Here is a 16,749-nt window from a genome sequence, read left to right as displayed (position 1 = left end):
ACATAGAACCTTGGTAAATACAAAAACATTATTCCCTGTATATTGTGTTCATAAGGAGTTTAAACATGAGTGGGGTGCTAAAATATTTGTACACAGAATAATATACCAGGGGATATAAAGTATCTACTAGTATTGGCCTTTCAGTGAAACTTTTGTACCACCTGTATCTAAAAGGAGAGAGTAAGTTACAGTGTGGATAACTTTGTGCTGTGAATCAGTATTTCTCCATGGCTCAGGAACTTTCATGATAAGGGCAAAAGAAGTTTTCATAGAGGAAGATAAAAAAGTTTCTTATTCTCAGTCCCTCCCTTAGAGATAAACTCTGGACTCAAATGCAGACCAAGAAATAGGTCAAAAGCACTTGATCTTATGCCTCCCAGTCACAATTTCATCTTAGGACTCCTTAAGATGCTGAGAGAACTAAAATGGGTTTTGACTTATCCTGAAAGTGACTACATAGAGCTTTTCCTACAACTAATGCTCACAGCAATTTATGGATGTGGAAAACAGATGTCTTTTTTTTTTTTTTTTTTTTTAAAGAATCTTTTCCTTTAAGTAAACTCTATGCCCAATGTGGGGCTTGAACTCATGACCTTGAGATCAAGAGTCACATGATGGACTGAGCCACCCACGTGCCCCAAGAGGGATCTTTCTTGAAGAACCAAAGAATAGTTCCTTAATTTTCAAAGCTCTGCAAGTTAGAAATTAATTACAATTAATGATAACACCATGGAGTCCTAGATTTGGGAAAAAATCTTAAGGGCGCCTGGTTGGCTCAGTCAGTTAAGTGTCCAAGTTGATTTTGGCTGAGGTCATGATTTCTCCATTTGTGGGATCCAGCCCAGATTCGGGCTCCAAGCTAACAGCATGGAGCCTGCTTGGGATTCTCTCTCCCTTTCTCTCTTGTGCTCCTCTCACTTATGCTCACTCTCTCAAAATAAACTTTAAAAAAAGAAAAAATAATCTTAGAAACTATCTCATTACTTCTTCTGGATGATGAAACCAAGACCCAAAAGTTAAGTGACTTGACTAAGTTTACATGACTTATTAATGGTAGATTTGGGAATAGAATTGAGTACTAACAGGTAACTTATTTCTCACCCTCCCTAATTTCCTTTTTTCCAGGCTACTGAAAGTTCTGAGTATGTCCATAATCTTTTGATTAGGCAGAAGGGTGATGAAGACCCAGGATATTTGTATTCAGAAAGAGCTCAGTCTCACGTTTCACTTTGCCCTTCAATTAAGATCTGTTTGATCTTTTGATGTGAGGAAAACCGCCACTTATTAAGCATTTCCCTTGTGCCATGGTCTTCACATACATTATCTCATTGATACTTACAAGATTCTTGTAAAGTAGACCAGTGCTTCTAATTTTAATAGGCATAGGAATCACCTGGGGATCTTGTTAATACAGATTCTGATTTTGTAGGACAGGAATGGGGTTTGAGATTCTGCGTTTCTAGAAGACTTCCAGGAAAAAACAATAATGCTTTTGGTCTGTGGCTCTTATATTGAGTAGCAAAGATGTTAATACTATCTTCATCTTCTAGATGAGAAAACAGACTTCTAGAGATTAAGTAAATTGCCCCAGTTCCTTCCTACAGGCAATAAGTGATAGACTAGTAGATGAAATGATAGTTCTAACCTAGGTCTTTCTGACTCTACAGCTCAAGATGTGATAAGGGAAGCCAGGAAAAAAATGGAAACATAGCTCTTATGTTCTAATATTTCTTAAACACGTCACTTCTCAAGTAAATCAATGGCAGAATCCAGGAATAAATTAAAAAGTCCTGGTTCCCAGCCATGTGTTTTCCCTTTGCCTTCCATCAGTCCCCTAATCAGGATCTTTTCCTTCATGCTTAGCAAACCATAATTAAAATTGGCTTTGGATTTTTATCCTTACAGGTTTATTGCCAAACCCTGTGCACTCCATGTTGGCATCCAGGACAGTGGCCCTTATCAGGCCCAACCCAATGCCATCCTTGAAAAGGTGTTCATATCTATTACGAAGGTAAGTCAACAGAGAAACAGAGAAAGATTCATGTGAGAGGTTGCCCCATAGAGCAGTGGGGAGTAGAGAACAAGTATATCTCCAAGGGTAGGGATAGGATGGGATGATCTTTCACATTTGGGCAGTCTATACAAGGAGAGCTTTTTCCCCTCAGGGAAACACCTATGGGTCAGGATCCCTTAAATAAGTTTACATACATTTGAATTTTAGACCTAGTACCACAACCCCACCTTCTCCAGACACATCCTATTTTGATTTTGTGTTTCCCTGTTCCAGCTCCTGTCATTATCTAGTTGCATAATCCAGAGAGGGATGGTACCGACAGCCTTTGTAGTTTGGGTTTTTTATCTTGAGAGAGAGCACAGCAGAGGAGGAGGGGCAGAGAGAGGAATAACAGGCTCTGTGCAGTGTGAAGCCTGATGCAGGGCTCAAACTCACAAATTGTGAGATCATGACTTGAGCTAAAACCAAGAGTCAGAGACTTGACCGACCGAGCCACCCAGGTGCCCCTGCAGTTTGGGTTTTTAATAGCTTTTTTGACTAAGCTTGGGCTGGAGAAAGGAGACCAAAGATACATATAAAGGCAAAGGTCTTTGATATGTGAAATAGGACTTCTTACTAAAAATGAATTTGGGGATGAAACCTAGAAAGATAAACATCCCTTAAACCATTGTAGTTTTTTATCTCCTCTTTTTGCCACTCAGCTGGTCAGAGGGATTTAATGAGAGGGTTGAAGAGAAAGGAATGTTCTGACTCTGGTCGTACTTCCACAGTATCCTGATGAGAAAAGGCTAGAGGGCCTGTCAAAACAACTGGATTGGGATGTCCGAAAAATCCAATGCTGGTTTCGTCATCGGAGGAATCAGGACAAGCCCCCAACGCTCACTAAGTTCTGTGAGAGCATGTAGGTGTGCATATGGAGGTGGGAGGTGAAAAGAGTGGGGTATGACTGGACTGAGGTTTTCTTTTGATAGAATAGTAGTCAATGAATGTAGAGGGCTGACTCGATTTAGTGTAAGCAGGCAGGAAAGAAGAGAACTGGAAGACCGGTCACCCTTAGTGTCTTGAACATGCTTGCCATTAGTAAGCTACATGTTGTAGTTTGATTTTGTTCCTCCTTCCCAAATAGATTGGGAGTGAACTGCACTTAGATAGGTGGATAGGCACACCCTTGTATACCCTAGTAGAGATACCAAGCTTGCTGTAAGTTGACATTTTGATAGGAAGCTTCCCTTTCCTGGACATACTGTACTTCATTTCACTGGGTTTTTACTAATTATCCTCTGCACACAGAATACAATTGATGATTGTCATGCAAAGAAAATATTAGGCACTATCACTAGGTCATCTAATATGGAAAAGTTGATTATAGCCAGTATACCACTTGTGGGAATATGTTTTAAACAAAGCTGGAAGAGGTCTCTATCATTTTGGCTTTTTAGGTAACAATTTTGTCCCTGTGCTGGGAACTTTATCTCTTTTTTTTATTTATTTAAAAAAATTTTTTTTAATGTTTTATTTCTGAGAGAGAGAGAGACAGTATGAACAGGGGAGGGGCAGAGAGAGAGGGAGACACAGAATCTGAAGCAGGCTCCAGACTCTGAGCTGTCAGCACAGAGCCCGACGTGGAGCTCGAACCCACGAACCGTGAGATCATGACCTGAGCCAAAGTCGGACGCTTAACCGACTGAGCCACCCAGGTACCCCTCTGGGAACTTATTTCTCACCCATAACTGTCTTATCCCCAGATCTGCTCTCTTGACTTCCTCAGCCTCAGAGACTTTGAGTGAATATTCATCTAACCTCTATTCTTTGCCCACCTAGGTGGAGATTCACTTTTTATTTATGTATATTCTGCTATGGAATTAGATTTCTCTGGTCGGTAAGTCTAAACTCTCTGGTCCTCTGTTGGGTTCTAATCATGCTATGTCTCTAGAGATAAGAGTTGTGTGATACCATTAGATCTTGAGTTCTTCCCTCCCCTTTTATTTTTTCTGTAATGCCCACAGCTCAAGCCTATATGTCAAATAGATTGTCATCCTGTCTGGCATCTGACTGCAGTAACTTCATAACTTTACTGTTTCTCCATTTTTTAAGGAGAGAGAATTGTAACAGTAATAGCTTACTACAATAGTAATGGCATTCATTAAATCACTTACGATTTAATATGATGGTTTGCAAAGCATTTGATAAAAATCTTGTTCTTCCAAGGAGACAGCTGTGAAATGGAATCAGTAACTCTTTAAAGTAAATAAAACAGGTAGTATTCCTGCTTTTCAATTAATTATCAAAAGAATTTCAGGCTTTTTGATTCCTGATTCCATGTTGTTTTTTCCGCTGTACCACATTATTTTCCTCTAAGTGTTATCATTGAGACTTCAAAATACATGAAGAGGCAGAATTGAAGGAAGGGAATAGACAAATACCATGGTTGGTGACTTTATTTTTTATAAAAAAATTTTTTTAACTTCTGCTCATTTTTGAGAGACAGAGTGTGAGTAGGGGAGGGGGAGAGAGAGAGAGGGAGACACAGGATCCAGAGCTGTCAGCACAGAGTCTGATGCAGGGCTTGAACCCACGAACCACTAGATCATGACCTGAGCTGAAGTTGGACACTTAACCAAATGAGCCACCCAGGCACCCCTGAAATATTACCAAGTATGTTCTGTGATCATAATGAAGTTAAGTTAAAAATCAATAATAATAAGATATCCAGAAAATATTTGGAAGTGAAACTCTTCTAAATGACCCCTGGATCAAACAAGAAATCACAAGGAAATTAGAAAATATTTAATTGAATGATGCTGAAAATCCAACATACCAAAACTTATGAGATGCAGATAAAATATGCTTAAAGGGAAATTTATAGCTTTATATGTTTATATTAGAAAAGAAGAAAGCTTTAAAATCAGTGATAGAAGTTTCTACTTTAAGATCTGGAGAAAGAAGAGCAAAATAATTCCAAAGTAAGTTAAAGGAAAGACATAATTTTTAAAAAATAAAAATTAATGAAATAGGCAATAGACAAAGCCAAAAGTTGCTTCTTTGAAAGGTTTAATTAAAATTGGTAAACCCCTAGATAAAAAGAAAAAACAAATGATCAAGATCAGGGAGAAGGTGAGGGGGCTGTAACTATAGACCCTGTAGACATTGAAAGGATAATAAGACAATATTATGAACACTCAAATAGTAATAAATTCAACCACTTAGATGAAATGGACAGATTTCCTTAAGGACATAATTGAAACTCCATTAGAGATCATTGTTTTTGACTTTGAATCTTTGGCATGCAGGTCTCTCTCTTGGTTGTCAAATGTCATCACTGTCTTCCTGCATCCCTATTTCGTATATCCTAGGTGTTGATGTTTCCAAAAACTATCCTAAAGCTCTCCCTGCTCTTACTTATTTCAAAGCATGATTTTTCTATTTGTAATAACACTTTTCTTGCTCTAGAAGAAAAACCTAGCCATTTCTTGACTCTTTAAGGACCCCTAAATTCTGTCAAGAGGGATTCATTTTCTTCCCCATTTCTCTTGTGCTCCTAGCAGAGAGAGAAGGGGATTATTTGGTAAACCAGGGTTGAATCTTGAAGGCTGACTTGGATTATCTCTTTTCTCTTAGTCACCCTGGTTCTGGGACATCCGACAGTGCTGGCATAGCTATCCATATCAGGTACAGTCTGAGCCCTTTCACAGCAGGGGCCTCGTGTGTGTGTGTAAGGTAGGGTGGCAGGGCAGTCCCAGGGCAGATGGCATGTCTTCTTGGTTTTCTTGAGGGATTAGGGGCTGAATCTCTTTGAGTCATATATTTAGGGGATCTATTTCTGGGGCTCCCACTGCTGTGAAATCCAGTGATCTTTTGTTGCAGATTCCCCATTATATTCACCCTAATTGGGCTGAAAAGAAGTACAGCTTCCTGGCACTTGATGAGATGCTCTGTGGTTCAGGTGTCCTTTTTGAATCAAGGATAACTTGGAGTCCCCTTAAAAGCATCTCGGTTCTAATCTCTTCTGGAAAAAATGTGGCAGGGCTGCTAACGGGGTGGAAGAAGAGACCTGAGTATATTAAATATCCTGAAAAGCACTAATTGTCCAGAATTCTAGACACACTGATTTGATTGTGGCACTCTAGTATGTGTTAGTTAACCTTATTTCTAAAGATGCGAGCTGAAAATGTATGTGGAGGGCCAGAGGGAAGAAGTTCTTTTTTTTTTTTTTTTTTAATGTCTTTATTTTGAGAGACAGAGAGCGAGAGGGGAAGGGCCAGAGAGAGAGGGAGACAGAATCTGAAGCAGGCTCCAGGCTCTGAGCTGTCAGCACAGAGCCTGACGCAGGGCTCAAACCCACAGACTGTGGGATCATGACCTGAGCTGAAGTCGGACACAACCAACTGAGCCACCCAGGCGCCCCCAGAGGGAAGAGGTTTAAGTCTCCACACCAGTCCAAAGTCTGTTAGCTGTTCCAGATCTTGGAACATGGTGGGGCGGAAGGGTATCTAATAATTTTGGGTATTGGTCCTCCAAGACAGAGAAAGTTGCTGAGATGGAATGAATTTTTGACTAGCTGGTATTCTAACTACTTCTTTCTCTCTTTCAGCCTCTCACAAGTGGGCTTTATTACTATTACATCATGGAATTGGCCTTCTATTGGTCTCTCATGTTTTCTCAGTTTATAGACATTAAACGAAAGGTAAGGACATTGTCTCCCTCAACTCTAATATATTGCATCCTCCTTTCTAACAGCCACCATCACTGCCCTTGTGGATTCTCTACCTTGACTGGGACCACAAAAGAGGGAAAAAGTAGGCTTGATGGGACTGTTAGCTCTTTGTAACCTTCTCAGAAATGAGACTTGACTAATGATGAAGTAAGTTTATTTGAGGCGTTCAGGGCAGCCCAGGATAAAAACCGTTAATCAGCTTAAAAGCATACCCTTTTCCTTATTTCTAAGGTTCTTACATGTATAGAGCTTGAGAAACTAGTCAGAACTAAGGGATAGCAAGGCCAGATCTAGGAAGAGGCTGGCTTCCAAAACAGCTATATCTGGCTTCTCTTTGCTGTAGAGACCCTTGTTCTCTCTCTCTGGTCTCCCTTCTTGGTGACCCCACTTACTTAAAGAACGTCAACTGGAAAGAGTATTAGATGATTTCATTTACCGTTTTCTTGCTATTGTTGAGGAAACAAAGATTGTTGAGCTGACTTGCCCAAATAGTGACAAGTTGGAAATGACTTAAGTTTTTTATTAGCAGACAGAAAGGGCAGAATCTTTATCTTTTATTGGTAGGCACCTGAAGTAATATGATCCAGCAGCTCTGACTTTCATTTGTCACTATCTCATGGTTATCTTTGGTGAGGAAAACCAGAGTTAGCATTTATGGGAGTGGATTAAAACTAATCTGGGTTATGTTGTGTAGTCTAGAAGCTTGATACTCAATTCAGATGGCCTTTCACTTCTGTGGTCAAGAGACACAGGTCCCCTTATTAAAATTTTAAAACATGACACACAGAAAAGATTTGTAATATATATGTGGGTTTTAAAACATACTAGAACATATACATCTGAACCCGTCCCCAACTCAAGAACTATAACATAGCACTGTGTCTATGTGGAGAGCACAGACTTTTCATCCTTGTTTCTCTCACCCAACCAAATTCACCCACCTCCACTCATCCTGTGTCCCTCAGTGGGCTGAGAAATATTTATTAGACTGTCTGATAATAGGTATTTAGAGATTTCTGAGTCTAACCCTTGGCATTTGAACCCAAGAGGAAAATAGAGCTTTAAATGTGAAAGCAGAAAGTGCTTATAGTTAAGATGGATTATTTAGCATTTCTCTGAAACTTTTTTGAAGAGTTTAGCTTTGCCCTTCCGTAAACTTCTTTCTCTTAGGTCCATTTGTTTGAAATTTTTTTCATCAAAGCAGTCTTAGAATTTCACAGACAATCTATGACTTGTAGGTCTGTCTACCACCTAGGAAATTATTTCCCAAGTGTCAAGTCAGCATACATGGTCTACATATTCTGCAACTTCCAAAGAAGTGCTTTGAGCTATATTAACATAGATTATGGGTCAGTCACTGGTGTAGAGTTTTGGGTTAAATGGTAGGGGTGCTCCATAAGCCTCGAGAGGTGAGACAAAATGGAACCACTAAGCAGTGGGAAAAGATCCTCAGAGAACATGCAGGGCATTGAGTTGGCTGATAATCTCTGTGGCCTTGCCTTTACCTGCCTCTTCTATTTCCATTTCTTGCTAGGACTTCCTGATCATGTTTCTGCATCACTTGGCCACCATTGGGCTCATCACCTTCTCCTATATCAACAACATGGTTCGGGTGGGAACTCTGGTCATGTGTTTACATGATGTCTCAGACTTCTTGCTGGAGGTGAGGACCCTGCCCCCTCCCCCAACTCCTTTTTCCTCATCATTCCTCTCTTTCTCTCCTTTTCTTCCTGGCTTTCTCCCCAGCTCAATTCTTTTTCCCCCCAACCCAATTCTTCTCTTCCTTTCTTCAGGCAGCCAAACTGGCCAATTATGCCAAATACCAGCGTCTCTGTGACACCCTTTTTGTGATCTTCAGTGCTGTTTTTGTGGTCACTCGTCTAGGAATCTACCCATTCTGGTGAGTGTTAGGCCATGTAGCTGTGGTCAGTATGTAGCTAATGATACCTGTTGCCAATTTAGGGAACAGGCCACCAAAAACCCTATTGCCCTGCTTTTATCCTTGGCTTAATCTGACCCTTTATGGACTCTCACAGGACCTTGCACAGTATTTTTAGGGAGGTGTAATCCAGACTGAGAACATCCAACTCACTTACTGCAGCTTTCCTGACTGCTCTCTGAGGAACAGCCCTCACTTTATGCCTAAGTAATTCCTTTGCCACCTTCTGCAGTGATTATGAAATTCTCAGTTCTTATTTTCCTGCTCTCATACCTTCTACCCAACCCTAACCAACACACACCCCACTCTCACTTCTATGCTCCCTACTCGATGGTACAAAGTCAGTAACTGTAGGTTGGAGATTCTACTTAGTCTGAGAGAATCAACCACCACTTGTCCTATGTGTGCCTGAGGATCTGAGTAATGACTAGGATTATAATTAAAATTGTTGCCCCAATTTTGTTATGAACTCTGTGTATTTGAAACAATTAAATGTGACTTAATCCACCAGTTTTTGAGATTCACATATCTTTTCCCTGCCCCTAAAGATAGAACATTTCATAGGCCCCTTTCTTTATTTTTTCACTGTGAATGAATATCCCTGGAATTTCAACTGTTAGAACATATAGGGAGAAAACATACTGGCTTCTGCTTCCCAGGGAACTCCGTTTCATTGCTGTCTGCCTGGCTTTACCTGTAGAATCTCACCATCGGCCTACCTCTTCTAGGATTCTGAACACGACTTTCTTTGAGAGTTGGGAGATGATCGGGCCTTATCCCTCCTGGTGGCTCTTCAATGGCCTTCTCCTGATCCTACAGTTTCTGCACGTCATCTGGTCCTACCTAATTGTGCGAATTGCTTTCAAAGCTTTGATCCGAGGAAAGGTGAGGAGGAAAGATGGTTTCTTTGGGCCTGGGTAGGAAGATAGATATTACTCAGTAGACCTTCTCTATCCTAGTGAGCCCCAGCTACTCAAGCAGACCCAGCAAAAAGCTTAGGACTCCAGAGGACTCCTTTTCTATAAGTGTTTAGCCTTTTAGGACATCACTTAGAGGAGTGCCTGGCTGGCTTAATGTGACTCTTGATCTCTGGGTTATGAGTTTGAGCCCCACCTCAGGTATAGAGATTACTTAAAAAAAAAAAAAAAAAAAAGACAGATGCAGGAGAAAGGATCTGCTTTCTTTCTATCCCTTACAATGACTGTGGTTAAATAATGAACAGTAATAATGTTTCAAGATGGCTTCAACCATTTCCTACCCCTTACTTACTAGGTGGATTTCATATTTTTGTTTTTTAGCACAGAATTTTCTAAAGGAAATTACATGCAGAACTATAAACTTATGAAAGCAGAAATGTTTGATTGTCTAGGAATAGCGTGGTAATTCACTAGCCACTCCAAAATGACCACATTGTGATGTTCAAGATGTGGGACTAAGTATTGGCCTCATACCACTGTTGTATCAGGAAATGGTTCTAAAATGAGATCAGTATTTAGGGTTTCAAATACCCATCTTATGCCCAGAGCCCAAAAACACAAAGAGGTCATTTATGATAAAAATGATAAAACTCGTAACTGAACTTTGCAAGTTCTGAAGCAGTCAGACTGGGATTTGTGCATGGGCTGAGGAATCAGGCTTCGGCAATACAGAGGCCCAAAGGGGGCTGGGGAGGAGGGTCTGCCAGAGGAGACACTAACTCGAGGACAAAGGGATGGAATGTGACCCAGGTGTATATGATCTCTTGTGTCCCTGTTCCTTATGGCTGCAACTGGTTTCAGAACTTGCTCAGTGTGCCTATGCATCTTGCTGCAGCTACTGGACATCTCTCTTCTCCCCTGCTCTTCTTTCCTGACCAGGTGACCTATCCAGGAAGAATTAGACCCAGACTTTGCACTCTCCACTCTTTTCTCACCTCCTTCCTTTTTTCTATGCCTGGTGGGAGCTGGACAGTTTCATCTTTTGCATGTAAGTGTATCTGTGCTTCTAGTGTTCGGTAACGCATGTCTGTCTGAATGTGTTCTGCTTCCTTCCTGCTTCCCTTCCTATTCCCTGTTCCCTCAGAGCATGCCGCTCTCCTGCCCTTGTGGGGCCATTGTTGACTGGAGCTCAAGTTGCCAGATTCTCTTTCCTAAATGGAGGCAAGAGTTGCGTCGATTCTTATTTTTTCCCCTTTCTGAGCCTCCCTTTACCTCAAATCTGCCAGTTGCCTGGGTTCAGAGGTCAACAGCTGCACTAAATCACTGAGTCTTGGAGCTAACAAAAGCAAGTGCCTCACTCCTTGGCAACAGCATATATATCTTTGTTGCCTTCCCCCCCCCGCCTTCCTTTACTTTTTTTAACTTTATTTTTTATAGATTTATTTTTTTAGGCTATTCATTTGGGAAGACAGATAGTGTGTGCGCTCAAGCAGGGGAGGGGCAGAGAGATGGGGGAAAGACAGAGAATTTCAAGCAGGCTCTGCCAGTGCAGAGCCCAACGGTGGGGCTTGATCCCACAAACCATGAGATCACAACCCAAGCCAAAATCAAGAGTTGGACACTCAACTGACTGAGCCACACAAGGCGCCCCTTACATTTTTTTTATAGACACATTGAGGGAAGTCTGGCTGGCTCAGTTGGTAAAACACGGGGCTCTTAATCTCAGGATTGTGAGTTCAGGTCCCACACTGGGCATAGAGCTTACTTAAAATTTTTTAAAATAAAAAAAAACCACACTGATTATCCTTCAGTTCTGGAAATCAGAAGTCTGACATGTCTCACTGGATTTCTCTTCTTTACTTTTTATGGTCCATGGTAAAGAACTGAAAAGACTTTGCTTAACATGCAGGACAGTTTTGATTGGAAAACACTGTTCCAGTCCAAACTCTTCATTAGAAAATATAAAACAAAAAAGTTGAGGTTAAGAGGTAAAAAGATTCAGACTGCCTGAGTGGCTCAGTCGGTTAAGCGTTTGACTCTTGATCTTGGCTCAGGTCATAATTTCACGGTTCGTTGAGTTCAACCCCCCACGTGGGGCTCTCTGCTGTCAGCACAGAGCCTCCTTCAGATTCTCTTTCCTCCTCTCTCTCTGCCTCTCCTCTCTCAAAAATAAACAAACAAAAGGTGGGGAGTGTCAAAATACAACTAGCAAGGTAGCAGGGAGATTAAAGAATCATTCTGTAATATTCTTCAGGGCCTACTCTGTGCCAGGCCCTTCCCTAGGCCCCAGGGAGACAGTGGGACCATACAGACCTGTTCTCTGCGCTGACAGCTCAGAGCCTGCTTATGATTCTCTCTTTCCCCTTCCCCTGCTCACATGCTCGCTTGCTCTCTCTCAAAATAAACATTAAAAAAAGTAAAGATTCACCGACGGCAGCATGATTGGGGCTGGGATTCTTCTCTTGATGACTGCTGATCCACTTTTCTTTTCATCAGACTGTGTATCTTGGCAACGCTAAAGTTGCACAGAAGTGGTCTTGCTAGTGGGAAAACAGAAGAATGGAGAAATGGGGTCATCGGGTATTAAGCTCAAAGACAGTAAAACTACTGAAGAAGGCCTAGTTATGAATCAGCTTTGGGGATAAAGCAAAAGTCAGGATAACCAATATGAGTAACTCCAGTGGCCACAACCACCACGAGATAGGAGCAATGGTGACAGCCATCTGTATTGTTTGTATTGGCCTTTTCTGTTTTTTGAAGTGAGAGAGGAGAAGAGCATCTGGAGTTTCCCTCAGACCTAATGCTGGCCTCGGAGAATGACTTCAGCTCCCTCGCTGGTCCCGAGAGACACCCCCCACCAATGCAGCTTCTTACACCACAGGGAACAGAATCTGAGATGATGAGAGAAAAGCTGAGAAAGAAGAAAGGGATACCTTTTCACAATGGCAGCCATGGCACAGATAGGATTTTGAGTCAGGTGCCACCAGAAAGTGGGCCACGGTGGGAGCAGTGCCCGAACATGGGCTCCGTGGTCTGTCTTACAATAGCAAAAGTGTCGTCACCTTTCGCACTTTTGCCCCCATCCTACACAGGTATCAAAGGATGATCGCAGTGACGTGGAGAGCAGCTCGGAGGAAGAAGAAGCGACCGCCAACACAAAAGGCCCCTGTGGCAGCAGCTCCAGCAATGGTGCCAACCGGGTGAATGGTCACATGGGAAGCAGCTACTGGGCTGAAGAGTAAGGTGGTTGGTGTGGGGACTACGGCACACATGGACTTACTTGTAGGGCCACCGGCAACTTGCTCCTCTCAGGCCTCCCCACCTACACTCTTCTGACTAGGGGCTCTGCAGGGCACTGAGGAGAATCAAAAGAGCAAATATTTTCACTTCAAAAAAAAGAAACCTCTGCCATTTTGTATTTAATAGCCTCCCAGTTCTTTCAGTAATGTTATTTGCTGTGTGTGTACGTATGTGTGTATGTATGTGTGTCTGCGTGTGTGTGCACTTGTGCATATGCACAAGGTTCATTTCCTGGGTTGGGGCACGATACCAGACTGGGGCCAGTAGGCCTTGTGCCCCCTTTGAACCCACCTCAATCCCAGACTTGGCTGCATCTTCAGTAATGCAGGCTGTGGACTGTCCCTTCCATTGGTGCCCATGGTTCTAGAAGCTGTGGCCATCTGAATGGGATGGTAGATTTCACCTCCAGGTTTCTGCACTATTCCTCCTCGGGGCTCAAAAAGTCACATGAAGTTGTATAGAAACAGACAACCATGGATGGCTGATCAGGGCTTTTGTGGCCCCTAGCCAGAGTCCCTTCCTACCACCTGGTAGTGACAGGGTCCTGTTGACACCCTGCTCTTCACTCAATGGTACGCAGGGAGCTTGGGTGGGGGAGGGGGAGCTGAGGGCTGGAAGAGGACAACAGCCACTGGGCGAGGCCTCTAACGGTTTATACTATTGTTTACTCTTGTGTGATTAAAAGTGCTTCAACCCTCTTCTGCTGTCTCAGCCTCTTCAGTGATTCTATCCCCAATTCCCTGAATCCATAAGTTAATTCAGAAAATGTTCAGGCCTGATTCTAAAGACTCTCAGACACCACAATTTTTTCCTTTCTGTGCATTGCTGGGAAGAGAGTGCCTGGATTTTATGGCTTTATGTATTAATAAATAGCATGCATAGTAGTCACAAAAAAATACTGAGCAGATATATGCATGTCACCAAACCAACAAAGGATTTGGCTGAAGACACTTTTAGTTAGATAGATACCTGTATCTCCCATACAAAGACTACCAGTTAACATTTAAAAGACTGCAGTGAGTCTAAGATGTTTTCTCTTTTAGTTGTTTTCTTTTAGCCATGGAAAAACAGTCTTCCTTATCCAGACTTACCTGTAGTTAAAGGTCCTGGCAATATTATCAGTTAGCAATGACCGTTTTCATCTCAGAACAAGTTTCCATTTAGCGAGAATATTCAGATTATCGTAGTATTTCCAGATGTTCTTGTGTACATTAAGGCATATGGAGGGCCTCACTGTCAGGGAGATGGGTGAAAACTGAAAGAAACACATTACTATTCTACGAATCAGATACTTGATATTCACTGACATTAGTGGGATATCGACCCTGCTAAATTCACCTTCCTGAGTGGCTGGTTTTTATAAAGACTTACTATGGGGGGAGCACGTGGGTGGCTCAGTGGGTTGAGCATCTGACTTCAGCTCAGGTCATGATCCCACTGTTTGTGATTTCGAACACCGCATCGGGCTTTGTGCTGACTGACAGCTGGGAGCCTGGAGCCTTCTTCAGATTCTGTGTCTCCCTCTCTCTCTGTTCTTCCCCTGCTTGCACTTCATCTTCTTCTCTCAAAAATAAACATTTTAAAAAATTAAAATCTTTTTAATAAAAAAACAGACTTACTATGGGGCATGCGAGAATTTCTAAATAAATCTTACATGGTTATTTGGTCAGAGCTAATGTAAAGTCTTACATTTAGTTCCTCAAGCTGCCCTGGTGTTGAACAGACTAGTTAATAGTGAAATATGAATGAAATACTTTTTGTAAGATTCTATTTTTCTTTAATAGCATGTATTTTTTTTTTTTTTAATGTTTACTTATATTTGAGAGAGAGCGCACGAACAGAGGACGGGAGAGAGAGAGGGAGATAGGATCTAAAGTGGGCTCTCTGCTGACAGCAGAGAGGCCAACACAGGGCTCGAACCCATGAGCTGTGAGTATGACCTGAGCCGAATTCAGACAACTTAACCAAATGAGCCACCCAGGCACCATGGAATGAAATACTTTTAAAAGATACATATTTTAAGCCTTTTGAAATTTGAACAGTTGCTCTTTAAATCTGGGGTTAGTTGTTCCAGTTAATTTGACAAAAGGTGCAATGAATAGAATAGTAATAACAGCTAACAACACATAAGTCTTTATTACATGCCAGGCACTGTATTAAACACTTCCCAGGACTCCCTAGTGAGGACGAATACATGTTGAAGAAACATGCAGAAGCATAAACTGATTAGAGTTTGCCTTGGAGGCGTGAAGTGAGATTAGGGTCAGTCCCAGGAACAGGGTCTTGTTCTGAGAATGACCTGTATGCATGTAATTAGAGTTGGGAATGAGAGAGAGGTGACACTGGGGCGTTTGAATACAGAGCTGGAAGAGAACAGTTTGGAGCAGCAGGACTGTCCTAAGGCCAGTTTTATAGACAGCCTGGGAAGGTTTTGTGCCTGAGAGGAATGACCTAAATCTGCAAGAGCAGGTAAGAGGCAGACTCCCATCATCCCTACCAGAGACGTAGGACTATTTGTTTTGTTTTTTAATGTTTATTTTGAGAGAGAGGGAGACGCAGGGAACAGGGGAGGGTATGAATCCCAAGCAGGCTCCACACTGTCAACACACAGCCGGATGTGGGGCTTAATCCCATAAACCATGAAATCATGACCTGAACCAAATCAAGAGTCAGAAGCTTAGCCAACTGAGCCACCCAGGCGCCTAAGGTAGGACTATTTGTAAGAGAAGCAAAGCATTACCTCTCTTATGTTGAATTTAAAAGGGTTTTAACTTTATCATTTATTGAAGAAATAGCATTTCTACAGTACTTTAATACTTAAAAAATGATATCCCCATACATCAAAAAAGTGAACTTCAAAACACTTGTAAAAGTAGGGCTTGTTATTCTCATTCTATAAATGAGTGTTCTGATTATCTATTATTATGTAACACCAATGCTAAAATATAGTGGCTTAAAAGAAGAACTAATTTCTTATGGTTTGGTTGGTTGTCTGAGCTCAGCTGGTGGTATCTCATGCAACTGCAGTCAGATGGCAGTGGGGAGTGGAATCATTTGAATACTCAACTGTGCTGGATGTCTAAGGTATTTCCTAGGCTGGCTAGAAGTTAATGCTGGCTGTTCCCTAGGAACTCTGCTGGGGCTGTCCCATAAAGTACCTACACAGGACCTCTCAAGCATGTCTTGGGCTTTGCACAAGTGGTCACGTTCCATAAGGAAGGAAGTAAAAGTTGTGAGGCCACTGAAGAATGTCATCTAGGGGCGCCTGGGTGGCTCAGTCGGTTGGGTGTCCAACTTCAGCTCAGGTCATGATCTCAGGGTTCGTGGGTTCCAGCCCCGCATAAGACTCTGTGCTGAGAGCTCAGAGCCTGGAGCCTGCTTCAGATTCTGTGTCTCCCTCTCTCTCTGCCCCTCCCCCCACCATACATGCTCCTCTCTCTCTCTCTCTGTTTCTCTCTAAAATATATAAACATTTAAAAAAAATTTTAATGTCATCTAGAGGGGTGCCTGGGGGGTGGCTCGGTTGAGTGTCCAACTCAATTTCGGCTAAGGTCATGATCCCAGGGTTATGGGATCAAGCCCCACGTCAGGCTCTATGCTCAGGGTGGAGCCTGCTTAAGATTCTCTTTTCTCCCTCTTTTGGCCCTCTCCCCTGCTTGCAAACTCGCTGTCTTAAATTAAAAACTTAAGAATGTCATCTACACTGGCACACATCACTACAACTGTATTCTACTGATCAGAGTAATCACAGAGACCACCTAGATTCAAGACAGCAGCAATAGAGACTACAGTACCTCTTGATGGGAGTAGCAGGGTCACAGCAGAAGAACATGTGGAATGGGAGACACTGCTGCTTTGGAAAATT

The 16,749-nt window shown here is 42.1% G+C and overlaps 1 protein-coding gene across 1 annotated transcript in view; it reads left to right on the top strand.

Annotated features, from left to right (window-relative positions):
* CERS5 (ceramide synthase 5) overlaps positions 1-13,582 on the top strand; it is a 30,986-nt gene extending 17,404 nt beyond the window's left edge. The window contains exons 2-10 of the mRNA XM_039241374.1: positions 1,906-2,011; positions 2,785-2,915; positions 3,836-3,893; positions 5,633-5,683; positions 6,606-6,698; positions 8,263-8,391; positions 8,522-8,628; positions 9,396-9,552; positions 12,677-13,582. Coding sequence (XP_039097305.1) covers positions 1,906-2,011; positions 2,785-2,915; positions 3,836-3,893; positions 5,633-5,683; positions 6,606-6,698; positions 8,263-8,391; positions 8,522-8,628; positions 9,396-9,552; positions 12,677-12,826 — 982 coding nt within the window. The 3' untranslated portion in view covers positions 12,827-13,582. The remainder of the gene's footprint in view (positions 1-1,905; positions 2,012-2,784; positions 2,916-3,835; positions 3,894-5,632; positions 5,684-6,605; positions 6,699-8,262; positions 8,392-8,521; positions 8,629-9,395; positions 9,553-12,676) is intronic.
* Positions 13,583-16,749: the final 3,167 nt, after the last annotated feature.

Source organism: Hyaena hyaena, unplaced genomic scaffold (assembly GCF_003009895.1).
Source record: "Hyaena hyaena isolate Hyena2069 unplaced genomic scaffold, ASM300989v1 scaffold_192, whole genome shotgun sequence".
NCBI classification, from domain to species: Eukaryota; Metazoa; Chordata; class Mammalia; order Carnivora; family Hyaenidae; genus Hyaena; species Hyaena hyaena.
Note: the sequence above shows the minus strand (reverse complement) of the source record. Positions and strands in the feature narration are given on the sequence as shown.